We start from the raw sequence: 14,322 nt of genomic DNA, 5'->3' as shown, positions 1-14,322 counted from the left end.
AATGTTCTGGAACTAGATAGTGATGACGCTTGCACAACACTGTAATGTATTAAATGCCACTGAACTTACACTTTAAAATGGCTAAGTAGGGGACTTGGAGGTCCAGTGGTTAGGACTCTGCTTCCACTGCAGGGGGGAACAGGTTTGATCCCTGGTTAGGGAACTAAGATCCTGCATGCTGTGCACACAGCACAGCCAAGAAAAACTAAAAACTAAAATTAAAATGGCTAATTGTTTATGTGTGTTTAAACAATATATATTATTGGTGACTTTTACTGACCAAATTCTAGCAAATGATGAGGAAGAATTCATTCTGCATGAAGGAGACTGAAATTTGATTATGTGCAGAAATGTCTTCTATTAACTGAACACTACATATCGAGCAAGATAGAGAATTTTATAAATTTATTGTAAGGACATGCAGTCAACTTATTCTGTAGATGTTCTAACAACAGTTTTATCCAGGAGTGGAAAAAAAAAACATCCTGTAGACAACAGAAAGCTGTCTACACGAGCATCAGTAATATGGTCTCCTGAGAAACCTCATTAACTGAGCTTTACTTGGGACCATTATTTGCATCCATTGAAGAATGATTTCAGGCATTTATTTCATGGTTGCCACCAGAAGGTTGTTCATCATTTACATGAAAAGAAACAAAAGGGTTTTTTTTTTCAGCTTTCAATGCCAGAAAGTCTTTAGGTTCCAAAAGGAATCAGGCAGCTTTATTCACTTTATCAATGAAAGCCATGTAACACAGAGTCTTATTTTGGCCCTGACTACCAGAACAGTCAGAAACATTTGCAGCTCACTCTGATAACCACATAACCTCTGAGTGACCTGCTATTCCAATGCTACTGGCCTGGAAAGGTTAATATCACCATCACCTGCAATCTCAGGCCTCATTCCAGGTTTTACAAACTTCCCAGGTGATTTTAATGCACATTAAATCTTGAGAACAATTATGCTAGACTGTTTCCCTCAGGTTCATTTGATATATTTCTACTGTTCTGTTTCAAGTCTAGGAGTCATTAACCTCATAAAATACATTGTAAAACAAATTGTAGAAAGACTTGCAACAACTCACACAGAATTTCTTCATAATTTGCTGGTCTTGGAAAAATGCTGAAATCTCTGAAGGTATAGCTGGAATAGAAAAAGAGGAATAAAATCATTAGAGGTACAGATTGCCTGCAATTCCTGGATTTGCATATTTAAATAGCTACAAACATCACCTGGGTAAAATGTTTCTCTGTGAAGGAATATCCTTTTCATCCTGGAGAAGGGGCAAGAAGGGACATATGGAAAAAGTATCCACATGTCTATGTGTGACTGTAATATGGTCATGCAAATACTGGGTGTGAAAATTTTTCACTGGCTGAATGAAATTAGTTTCTACTTTTTACACACAATATATGCAGCTCTTTATTTGAAAGAAATTAAAAAATTACAAGGAAATTGGTCAAATTACAATATTCTAAATGAAGGAACACTAAGCCTTCATTAAGTTGTACAGCAAATATTGTAATGTACATGGTTATTTTCTTATTTACTACTTGAAACAAAATTCACCCAAAGCTATGAAAAAAGGGAAGGAGGCACTTTAAGGTAACATTACTTTTTAAGTGTTTTTCCAATGTATATGTATAGATAAATAACAAGGACTTACTGCATAGAACAAGAAACTATATTCAATATCTTGTAATAACCTATAAGGGAGAAGAATCTGAAAAAGTGTGTGTACACACACACACACACACACACACGCTTCCCAGGAAGCACTAGTGGTAAAGAACCCGTCTGCTAATGCAGGAGACATAAGAGACGTGGGTTCTGGGTTGAGAAGGTTCCCCTGGAGGAGGGCACGACAACCCACTCCAGTATTCCTGCCTGGAGAATCCCATGGACAGAGGAGCCTGGTAGGCTACAGTCCATAGGATCACAAAGAGTTGGACATGACTGAAGTGACTTAGCAAGGATGCATCCATACATATACGTGCGTGTGTGTGTGTGTGTATATATATGTATAAATACATACGTAACTAAATCATTGCTGTACACCTGAAGCACTGTAAATCAATGATACTTCAATTTTAAAAAAATCAACTAATTAAAAAAAACATTTTAAAAATATGGATAAAAGTAAAAAAAAAAAGTGTGTATAGATCCTCAAAAAGTTGCCTTATAAGAAATGTTTTACCAGTGATGATGCAGCAGCCACTGGCCTGGGTATTAGGAGACTCAACATATCTTCTTGGCTCTGCCACTAACACAAAATCAGGGAAATTCATTTGCACCCTCAGGACCAATTTTCCCCAACTTTTTAACAAGACAAATAGAAAACTCTTCTTATAGTGATGTAAGAAAATCATCAGCATATTTTTAGATGCCAGATTCACTATGATAAGAGCTCAGAATCTGGGACCAGTGGGTGAAAAATAGAGAGTGGGGTTAAACCAGGATTGGTAAAACAGAATTTATTCCAATCTAGCTTAAAGCTCCTTTCCCCATACCGTATCCTCAAAACCTTTCTAAGGAAGTTGTTTCCTGAATAGCCTAACCCTCCCTCATTCCTTTCAGCCCAGTTCCCCTCTCTTCTAAAACCTGATCCGGACTTTGTTCCACTGGGCAGCCTATGATGGCTTCTGAATGTAGCAACATCATCCAAATCTCACTCATTCCAAACAGGCAGTTCAAACCTAGGACCTGCTCTGCTAAGAAACTCACTCAAATGGTGGAGCAGTTCTCTCCCACTTCGTATTCTGTTCCTAGAGGCTCCTCCTTCTTACTTCACAAGAGGCACTTTATTCCAAGATAGATGAGAAATGCACCTAAGGGACAAATTCATTTTACTGGAACCTTCACCAAGGCTTGCAGTTCAACTCTTTGTACACATTATTCCACAGAATATCAGGTAAGGCCTTGAATAAACTCAAACGCACGCTGTTCAGAACACAGAGAAAGCTAGACTGTTACTGAACTCAGAAACAAATATGCTGCCCGTCCCAAGGACTCCAAAAGCATTCAGAAATCTCAGACACAGAGCTGCTACATGGAAATATTCAAACGTTCAAATTATGTCTTAACACATCAAATTATTTCTGCTAAGTGCTGCGGCTGATACAAAGCTGGCTTTCATAATCAAGATAGTAAATTCAGAGGATCATGACATTTGGAGAAAATGTTTGTCTTCTAGTTACCCGATAGTTTCATGACTTTTAATATATAACTGTCCTCTCAGTCTCAATGTCCTAATTTGTCACAGTGAGGAGAGTTACACTATCCTAGATGAGAAGGTGTGAGCCACAAACTCATGAGTGAGAAGAATAATTATTTCTATGAACATCAGCAGCTAATATTTACTGCCAGGCACTGTATTACGTTATTTAATCTTCTGAACAACCCCACGAGGCACATGTTATTAATTTCTCGAGTTTTACCCATGAGGAAATGAAGTGTCACGTAGGTAACTTTGCCGGATAATTCCTATGTACCAAGTTCTGCCCTGAACCGAAGCGTCCCTCAAACCCACCCCCTCTTTCAGGCAGGGCTCACCCATCACGCCTATGCACGTGCCCGGCTCGCGTCTACGCAGTCCACCTGGCGGAAGGGCCGGACATACGCGGAACCGCAGCCTCACCGAAGTCCCGTGTCCCCACGCCCGACGCTGGCTACTTCCCCTGACAGAGACTCCGCCTAGGCAGCCCCCACCTGCCCGCCTTCTCAGGTTCTGACGCCGCGGGTCCTGACCCCCGCCCGCTCTCTGGAGCCGCGTAGGGTACCCCTCAGCTGTCGTCCAACCATTCTGCCTCGCCTGCCACTCCCACTCGGGCCGCACCTGCCCAAAGCGGGGCGCGCAGACCTGGACGCTTCGGAACAGTCTCCCACGATAGCCCGAGACTTTTTAGAGGTAGAGCCTAAAGGGTATTGCACATGCGCAGAAGGAGCTGCAGACTCCCGTAACCAGCAAGTCCCATAACCACGTGCGGCGAGCTCTTGAACTTCCAGGCTCTATCTCCCAGAAGCCGGCTCCCGGAGGACCTTGAGAGAATTTCAGAAATCCGACACCTTCTTTAGGAATTCAGAGTTTGTGGGCTAGGGTTATCACTTCTACTATTTGCAGCCCTGAGGGGTTTTTTGGGGTTTTGGGGGTTTTTTTTTAGTACCTCAGAAAAAGTCTCACAGCCAGTGTGCCTTTTAAAACAGCAAGTTGCCCAAAGAAGCAAAGTTGCAAATCAATGTCAATTATGAATAAAAATAGGAAAGTTACTTTAACTCCCAAGAAATAAATGAATTAACTAGGAAATACTATCAATAAGATGGTACTGTTTAAAAGTAAGCAATAAATAAAAGCCTTTCTTTCAGCAGTGAAAAACATAAGTAAGTTGACACTTCAGCTATCAAGTAAAAATCCAGGCTTCAGGTAAAGAGAAACATTTTTAAAAGACTATTGCAGTAGAAATAATGCCCTGATTTAAATATCAAAAAGCATCTCAAAATTAAATAGAAAAAGGCTTTTCTTTCCTAGGAAGGAATAAGAAGGATTAACAGGAACTAATTGGGCAAGTGAGTGGAGGAGGTGAACAAACAGCATGATGGGGTTGCCTGACAGGAAATTTGTCTGACTCTGATTAGCCCTTTTTAGAATGAGCCCTTAAGGGACAGAGGAATATTTCTGTATTTCTGCGTTTGGTCAGACTAGGAGAAAGCAAAGGTTCAGGGGCTTATGAGGGTGAGAGAAGCCTGATTAAAATTTGACCCAAGCTACACATACCATACAAGAAATTCTTAACTGAGTCTGTTAGCCTGAGAGGAAAGGATACTCAACAACAGGACAATAACTTAAAGTCATATTAACATATAAAGAATACCAGTAAAAGTTACATAGGTAAATATAAAAACCAGTATTGTTGGGGTTTTTGTTAGTAACTCTTTTGTTTTTCATGTAATTTAAAGGCAAACCCACCAGTGGTAATTATAAGAGAATATTAACTCCAGCCTAACAGAGGCAATTCTGACCTAACAGAGGCAATTCTGACCTAACAGAGGCAGAAGAGATTAAAAAGAGGTGGCAAAAATACACAGAACATACAAAAAAGATATTAATGACCTGGATAACGATGGTGTGGTCTCTCACCTACAGCCGGACATCCTGGAGTGGGAAGTAAAGTGGGCCTTAGGAAGCATTACTAGGAACAAAGCTAGTGGAGGTGATGAAATTCCAGCTGAGCTATTTCAAATTCTAAAGAATGATGCTGTTAAACTGTTTCACTCAATATGCCAGCAAATTTGGAAAACTCAGCAGTGGCTACAAGACTGGAAAAGGTCAGTTTTCATTCCAATTCCAAAGAAAGACAATGCCAAAGAATGTTCAAATTACCATACAATTGCACTCATTCACATGCTACTAATGTAATGCTAAAAATCCTTCAAGCTAGGCTACAGCAGTATGTGTACCGAGAACTTTCAGATGTACAAGCTGGGTTTAGAGAAGGCAGAGGAACCAGAGATCAAATTGCATACATTCACTGGATCATAGAGAAAGCAAGGGAATAACAGAAAAACATCTACTTCTGCTTCATTGACTACGAGAAAGTCTTTGAATGTGTGGCTCACAACAAACTGTGGAAAATTCTTAAAAGAGATGGGAATACCAGACCACCTTACCTGTCTCCTGAGAAACCTGTATGTGGGTCAAGAATCAACAATTAGAACCTTACATGGAACAGCTAACAAGTTCAAAATTGGGAAAGGAGTACGACAAGGCTGTATATTATCACCGTGTTTACTTAACTTATATGCAGATAAAATCGAATGAAATGTTGGACTGAATGAGTTACAAGCTGGAATCAAGATTGCCAGGAGAAATATCAAGAATTTCAGGTAAGCAGATGATACCATTCTAATGGTAGAAAGAGAAGAGGAACTAAAGAACCTCTTGATGAAGGTGAAAGAGGATTCTGAAAAAGTTAGCTTAAAACTCAACATTCAAAAACTGAGATCATGGTATCCGGTCCCATTGCTTCATGGCAAATAGAAGGGGAAAATTTTTCTTTTCCTGGGCTACAAAATCATTGTGGATGATGACTGCAGCCATGAAATTAAAAGATGCTTGCTCCTTGTAAGGAGAGCTCTGACAAACCTAGATAGTGTATTAAAAGCAAAGACATCACTTTGCTAACAAAGGTCCATATAGTCAGAGCTATGGTTTTTCCAGTAGTCATGTATGGATGTGAGAGCTGGTCTATAAAGAAGGCTGAGCACCCAAGAATTGATGCTTTGGAATTGTGGTGGTGAAGAAGAGACTGCAAGGAAATCAAACCGGTCACTCCAGAAAGAAATCAATCATGAATATTCATTGGAAGGATTGATGCTGAAACTGAAGCTCCATACTTTGGTCACCTGATGCAAAATCTGACTCACTGGAAAAGACCATGATGCTGGGAAAGATTGAAGGCAAAAGGAGAAGGGGGCAGCAGAGAATGAGATGATTAGATAGCATCACCAACCCAATGGACATTAATTTAAGCAAACTCTGGGAGACAGTGAAGGATAAGGAAGCCTGGTTGTGCTGCTGTCCACAGGGTCACAAAGAGTCAGACATGACCTAGCAACTGAACAACAACAAAATCAAATATTTAAAGAATTTTCCAAACTCTCCCATAAAATAGCAGAGGAGAGGTGACTTCTTAACTCATACTATGATACTAGCATTATCCTTGATACAAAGACATCAAAAAAGAAAAAATACAGATGAAAATTCCTATCACTATGGAAGTAAAAATCCTCAACAAAATACTGGCAAACTATTGAATAAATCCAACACCATATTAAAAAAAAAAGACTATACACCATGACTAAGTGGAATTCATTCCAGGAATACAAGTGGTTTAACATACAGAGTTGCTATCACATACAATTAGCCATCTTGCATATTTTGCAAATTAGTTCATAATAACAATTGAGAGTAACTTAAAAATAAACTATACTGATGCATAACATGAAACAGTAGATAGCAATTAAAAGTAATAACGTAGACATACTAACTCACAAGTGGGAGTGGTTTTACATGCTTTTAATAAAAATTGTAGTTCAACCAAGAATGTGAAAGTTCTCATTATTTCTTACTAATGAGAGTTAATCCTTACTAATTGAAGTTAATCCTTCAGTACTACAGTCTGCTTTATAATTAATAATTCCTTATATTAAATTTTCCCAGTTCAAGTTACTAAGTACTGTGTTGGCTCTAATCAATACAGAATTGACATCAGGATTGATCAATACAGAACTAATGCCAGGAGTGATCTCAGGAGACACTCACACAAAATGGAATTTTAGGAGTGGTTTGGCTCTGCCTTTTGATTTGAATACAGTACTGCTCTCCTTGCCAATGTAATCCATGACATGTAGCGACATCACAATTAATGAATCTACCATGTATGAAGCACTAACTGAAACATGTGTCTTGCTGGCCCAGGAGGCTACAGAACTTGACTACTGTAGCACTGATGAATATAAGGATTGTGGTGTGGAAGAAATTCTTCTGAGTGCCTTTGGGAATTTACAAAGAGAAAATAACAAACTGTCATTTCTCACCAAAATCATGGTGTGAGAACCAGACAATTTCCACGACAGCCCTAAAAGAAGCTCTTATTCATTGCTGCTGTTATGTCTGACACTGCTGAAATTCAAACAGACTTCTGTTTCTGGCCAAGGTGGAGTCATCCAATTTTTTACAACTATTCTCTCTTACAATGAAAATATCCTGAAGATAATACACCAAGAAACTATAGAAAGTCTCTGAAAGGTGGAAAGAAGGTGAACTATCTGTGGGACTACCAAGGCATATAGTACCACTAAAGCAATGGTGATGATTTCCACTGGTTTTCTTGTTACCTCTCATACATCTCAGACAGGGTACTGCAGAAGCCCCCAAATAAAACAAAAGCCAAGCTTTTCCCCTCTAGCCAAAGGACCAAGAAAAGAGTGGCCTAACAAAACCCACTCACCCACTTTGTGCTGTGTGGTAGCAGATGATGGTGCTCTGATTCCCCTACTCATCCACCACTCCTTCCTAGTGAAAGTAGGCAGTGTTTCAATTTCCCCTGCCAGGTCATACAACACAAGCAGGGATGTGAATTTCCATCTCCACTCAATAAGAAGCAGAAGGTTCTCTGATTAAGCTACCACAGAAGTGTCAATGGGGCTGAGGCAGGAGCTGATTTTTCATCTCTCACCTAGTGGAAGCAAGTGGTATTTGGATTCCTCTGCAAAGGTAATGACAGAGGAGTCCTGTGGTGACCTAAGCCTCTCTGATCCCTAGCCTCCCTGATCCCTGTGCTGACCTAAGCCTCACTGATCTGACTGAGCAAGGTAATACAACTCAGCACTCCACTTTCTTTCCATCTTTAGGATCAGTGAGGCCCAGTGGGTAGCTGAACCTATTTAGTGACCTGGCAGCAATGAGATTAAATAAGGCAATATAAGGGAGGGCTGGTCTGTAATTTGGTGCCTCCAACCACCTAATGTCAGGGGAGCCCAGTGAGCAGCTAAGTTTCTACCCCTACTGGCAACAATGAGGCAGAGCAAGTGATTCAAGGGAGAGCTAGTTGACACTCCACTTCCCATTTCTTTAGTGTCAGGTGGCACAGGAGAAGCTGAGCCTCCACAACTCAGCATCAAAAAAGCAGAACTATGGGTGGAAGGCAGGTACTGAGCTACCTTGTTCCCCTGGTATCAGCAAGGCCCAGCAGGGAGCTGAGCTTACATGCACAACTGGAGACAATGAGATGGTGTGAGTCAGGGCCCTTTTCTACAAGGAGGATGTCAATGAGACTGAGGCAGGGACTGACAAGGCACCCCACCCATCTACAACAAGGCAAAGTGAGTCAGAACTCCACTTTTTCCAGGGTAAGTGAAAAGTGAAGTCGCTCAGTCGTGTCTCTTTGAGACCCCATAGACTATAGCCCACTAGGCTCCTCTGTCCATGGGATTCTCCAGGCAAGAATACTAGCGCTGCTGCTGCTAAGTCGGTTCGGTTGTGTCCGACTCTGTGCGACCCCATAGACGGCAGCCCACCAGGCTCTGCTGTCCCTGGGATTCTCCAGGCAAGAACACTGGAGTGGGTTGCCATTTCCTTCTCCAATGCATGAAAGTGAAAAGTGAAAGTGAAGTCGCTCAGTTGTGTCCAACTCTTAGTGACCCCGTGAACTGCAGCCTACCAGGCTCCTCCATCCATCGGATTTTCCAGGCAAGAGTACTGGAGTGGGTTCCCATTGCCTTCTCCAGGGGATCTTCCCGACCCAGGGATTGAACCCAGGTCTCCTGCATTGCAGGCAGACGCTTTAACCTCTGAGCCACCAGGGAAGTATCAGCAAAGCCCCGTGAGAAGCAAAACATACACGTCCAACCAGGTTTTCATGCTACAACCAAACAATGGGACTGCCTATTTAAAAAGGATATGAAATAGGTCCAGTTGTCCTGAAATATAATATCCCAAATTTCCAGGCTACAATTGCAAATCTCTCATCACCCCAATACCTAGGACAAGAACAACTTGAATGAAAAAAAGACACCAACATCGAGATGAATTAAATATTGGAATGGTCTGATTGGGATTTTAAAGCAGCTATCATCGCAATTACAAATATGCCTGAAACCCAATGAAAAAATAGAAAAATCTCAGCAAAGAGATAAAAGTTAAGAGAGGGAGAGAGGGAGGAACAGGGAGAAAGACAGAGAGAGAAAGGGAGAGAGAGAGAGAAGAAAATGGAAATTAGAGAACTGAAAACATTCAGTAACTAAATTTTGTAAATAGCTATGTGGGATCAATAGTAGAGTGGCAATGAAAAGGACAGAATCAGTGAATCTGAGATCAATAGAGTTTACTCAGTTGACATTAAAAAAATGAACAGAGTTTCAGGATCTCTGAGATAACAATAAAAGAGCTAACATCCCTGAAGGAGAGGAGAGAGAGGAACTGAAAAAGTACTTAAAGAAATAATGGCTGAAGCTTTCATAAATTGGGGGAAAAAATTAAGCCATAATCACAAAATAAACTGCTCTGTGAAGTCACTCAGTCGTGTCCAACTCTTTGCAACCCCGTGGACTGTAGCCTACCAGGCTCCTCCATCCATGGGATTTTCCAGGCAAGAATACTGAAGTGGGTTGCCATTTCCTTCTCCAGGGGATCTTCCTGATCCAGGGATCGAACCCAGGTCTCCCACACTGCAGGCAGACACTTTAACCTCTGAGCCCCAGGGAAGCCCAAAATAAACTGAGCAAATCTCAAATAAAATAAGCTTGAAGAAATCTATACCAAGTTACATCATAATTAAACTTAAAAAAAAAAAAAACTATAGACAAAGAAAAAACCTTGAAAGCAGACAGAGAAAAAAGACACTTGGAAATTTACTGTCATTTGAATTGATATTCCCCTCAAATAATAGAGATGAAAGGAGAAACAGATGAATCCACAATTATATTAATAGTTCAAAACTTCAACACCCCACTCTTAGAACCACTAAACAGTAAATCAGTAAGAATATAGAAGAACAACACAGTCAACTAACAGTACCTAAGTGACATATATAAAACACTCTACTCAAAATCTACTCAAGTACCAAAGAAACATTCACTATGAGAGACTATACTGAGTCATAAAATAAGTTCATAAAATTTAAAATTACTGAAATTATACAGAGTATCTTCTCTAATCACAATGTAATAAAACTTGAAATCAATAACAGAAAGACAATAGGAAAATCTCTGAACACTTGAAAATTTTAACAGCATATCTAAATAACAGTTGATATAAGAGGTAGTCTCAAAGGAAAATTTAAAAATATATAGAACTGAATGAAAATGAAAATACAGCCTATCAAAATATTTGAGACAGTTAAAGCAGTGTTGTGAGAAGTTTATAGCACCAAATGCTTATATCAGGAACAAGGCAAGATCTCAAATCAATTATGTTAGTTTCTACTCCAAGAAACTTAAGAAAAAGAAGAACAAAATATACCCAAAGTAAGTAGACAAAGGAAATACTGAAGATAGAGCAGAAATCAATGAAATTGAAAACTGGAAAGTAACAAAGACTATCAATGAAAGAAAAAGTTGGTACCTCAAAAAAAATCAATAGAACTGGTAAACCTCCAGCAAGACTGACAAAGATAAAAATAGACATAAAACATCAGTGTGATTAAAGGAACAGGGACTTTCACTATAGCTCATTTACTCATTAAAATGATAATAAGAGAATACTGTGAACAACTTTATATGCATAAATTCAAAGACTTAGAAAAAACAGATCAATTTCTCAAAAACAACAAACTTACAAACTCGACCAAGATGGAATAGACATCTGAAGAGTCCTATAACCATTTTTTTAAAATTGAATTTGTACCTTTAAAAATCCCCTTAAAAAAAAGAATGCCAGACCCAGATAATTTCACTGAAGAATTCTATGAAAAATTTAAAGAAGAATTCATATCAATTATATACAATCTTGTTCAGAAACAGAACACTTCTCACCTCATTTTATGACATCTGTATTATCCTGATATCAATATCAAATCAAGACAGTACAAAACTAAAACTATAGACAAGTATTTCACATGAACTTAGATGCAAAAATCCTCAGCAAAATACTATCAAACAGAATCCAATGATGTATAAAAAGAATTATACACCATAATCAAGTGGAGTTTATTCTAGATTTGGAAGGCTGGTTCAGATAAAAAAAATCAGTCAGTGACATCCACCATATCAACAGGCTAAAGAAGAAAAGTCATATGATCATATCTGACTCAGAAGAAAGCATCTAATCAAATCCAACATTTACTCATTACTTTGCCAACAAAAGTACGTCTAGTCAAGGCTATGGTTTTTCCAGTGGTCATGTATGGATGTGAGAGTTGGACGGTGAAGAAAGCTGAGCGCCGCAGAATTGATGCTTTTGAACTGTGGTGTTGGAGAAGACTCTTGAGAGTCCCTTGGACTGCAAGGAGATCCAATCAATCCATCCTAAAAGAGATCAATCCTGGGTGTTCATTGGAAGGTCTGATGTTGCAAGCTGAAACTCCAATACTTTGGGCACCTCATGCGAAGGGTTGACTCATTGGAAAAGACCCTAATGCTGGGTAGGATTGAGGGCGGGAGGAGAAGGGGACGACAGAGGATGAGATGGTTGGATGGCATCACCGACTCGATGGACATGGGTTTGGGTGGACTCTGGGAGTTGGTGATGGACAGAGAGGCCTGGCGTGCTGCAATTCATGGGGTCGCAAAGAGTCAGACACGACTGAGCGACTGAACTGAACTGAACTGAACTGAACTCATGATATAAAAATAAAAACTCTCAGAAAACTAGGGGTAGAGGGGAACTTCATCTTGATTATCTACAAAACATCCTACATTTAACATCACAGTTAGTGTTGAGGGACTGAATGTTTTCCTCCTAAAGTCAGGAACATCATCATTCACCATGCTTATTCATTCAGGATAATACTGGAAGTACTAGATGGTACAATAAAGCATACGTATAGATACACAGCAATAAAAGGCATACAGTTTGGGAGGAAAAAGAAATAAAATTATCCCTGTTTGCAAATGACATTGTATATTGTATATAGTCTATGTAGAAAATCCCAAGGATCTATAGAAATCTTTGAGAATTAATAAGCAAGTACAAAAGGTCATAGGGTGCAAAACCTATCACATTTTCATATACTAACTAGGAGCATATGGGAACTGAACTGAAAAACACAATACCATTTACAATTACTCCATAGAAAATGAAATATTTAGGTGTAAATGTAAAGCCAGCAACTTATGAAAGAAAACCAAAAGTATAAACAAATGGAAAGGCAGATCTTGTTAATAGATCAAAAGCCACAACATAGGAAAGGTGGTTGCTGACCGTGTACCAGGAATTAGGACTGAAACAAGCATCTTGAATTACAATTTTGTTATTTGTTCTTTCCTTCATGTGGGACAAGAAATCTTGGTGGCTCAGACGGTAAAGAATCTGCCTGCAATGCAGGAGACCGGAGTTTGATTCCTGGGTCAGGAAGATCCCCTGGCAAAGGAAATGGGAACCCACTCCAGTATTCTTGCCTGTAGAATTTCATGGACAGAGGAGCCTGGTGGGCCACAGTTCATGGGGTCTTAAAGAGTCGGACACAACTGAGTGACTAACAACAAAAACCAAACTCATGTGGGACATGGAAGAAGAGTTAAGGAGTCTCCAGAGCTGCTACTGTAGGGCTTTGGGTGGAGTGAGCCACAAGCAGCTGCTCAAAGCTGAAAGTAAATGTGTCTCACTTGTGTGGAGATATTAGTATTTTCTATATGTCTCACTGATTCCTCATCCTCCATTTACCCTAACTTGAGCTGCTTCAAATGGGGGCTGAGTTCTTCCTATCCTTCAGGGGATCAAAGACCATAATAGATCAATCTGAATATGCTGGGGGACCTCAGGGAAGAAAGAGTCTTAAACTTTTAGAGCTGTATGGGATACAAGCAGCCTAGTCCCCACCCTACCTGGTCCCCTGGGGGAAAAAGGCATAGGACAGGGATGCAGAAGGTGCCGTGGAATATAGGGCAGAGCTCTTGCTTCATGTAAGGGGGCATAAAGAAAAAGCTCCTGAGCCCAGTGCTCCCCAGATGCCGAAAGGCACACAGGAGGAGATAAGACTGGGGATATGTACCAAAAAGAAAAATTAAATCTCAGATGCTTCAGCCATCTCCTCAACCTAGTATCCAATACTCTCCACCCTTCAATCCTCTCCTTCAAACCCCAGCCGAGAGGTAGCAAGATCTGGAAGCTGTTAAAGCCCTGGAAGCTGTTAAAGCCTGCACCAAGTAGATGTTAAGCTCCTGTGTTCCTGTAGGAGAAAAACAAACAAAAAACCACACGTGTCCAACTGAGCCAGTTCAAAGAAACAATGCAGTGAAAAAGAAAAAAATGTAAAAGTGACTTTGTGGGTGGGGCCCTTTGGACAGATTTGATGTACAGTATTTTAAAACAAGATATTTTTTATTTATTTCCTCTTTAAATTTTTTGGCCACATGCATGTGGCCCATGGGATCTTAGTTCCCTGAGCAAGGATCTAACTCATGCCCCCTGCGTTAAAAGCCTGGAATCTTAACCACTGGACCCTGGAAGTCCTTTGATGAATATTTTTACTGTTGTTTTTGCATTAGAATTATAGTAGAACATTATAAGCTCTAATTCCCTGTCTTATAAGTTTCAGAGGATATTCATCCCATGGCTGAAGGGCTGCAGGTAGAGAAGAATGTTGGGCCTGACTTCCTTGTCATAG

At 40.0% G+C, this 14,322-nt stretch overlaps 1 protein-coding gene across 2 annotated transcripts in view; it reads right to left on the bottom strand.

Moving 5' to 3' along the window:
• The window catches only part of LOC145538024 (zinc finger protein 33B-like), an 88,507-nt gene that overhangs the window by 54,239 nt on the left and 19,946 nt on the right, over positions 1-14,322 (bottom strand). The window contains exons 1-3 of one of the 2 annotated variants that reach the window (XM_081569288.1): positions 3,554-3,910; positions 2,726-2,829; positions 1,086-1,144 (exon numbers count right to left, since the gene is read on the bottom strand). In XM_081569288.1, coding sequence (XP_081425414.1) covers positions 1,086-1,100 — 15 coding nt within the window. In that variant the 5' untranslated portion in view covers positions 1,101-1,144; positions 2,726-2,829; positions 3,554-3,910. Of the gene's footprint in view, positions 1-1,085; positions 1,145-2,725; positions 2,830-3,553; positions 3,911-14,322 lie in introns of those variants that run through there. The other variant, XM_081569289.1, reaches the window with a different exon arrangement.

Source organism: Giraffa tippelskirchi, chromosome 2 (genome assembly GCF_054371585.1).
Source record: "Giraffa tippelskirchi isolate mGirTip1 chromosome 2, T2T-mGirTip1v1.2.pri, whole genome shotgun sequence".
NCBI lineage: Eukaryota > Metazoa > Chordata > Mammalia > Artiodactyla > Giraffidae > Giraffa > Giraffa tippelskirchi.
Note: the sequence above shows the minus strand (reverse complement) of the source record. Positions and strands in the feature narration are given on the sequence as shown.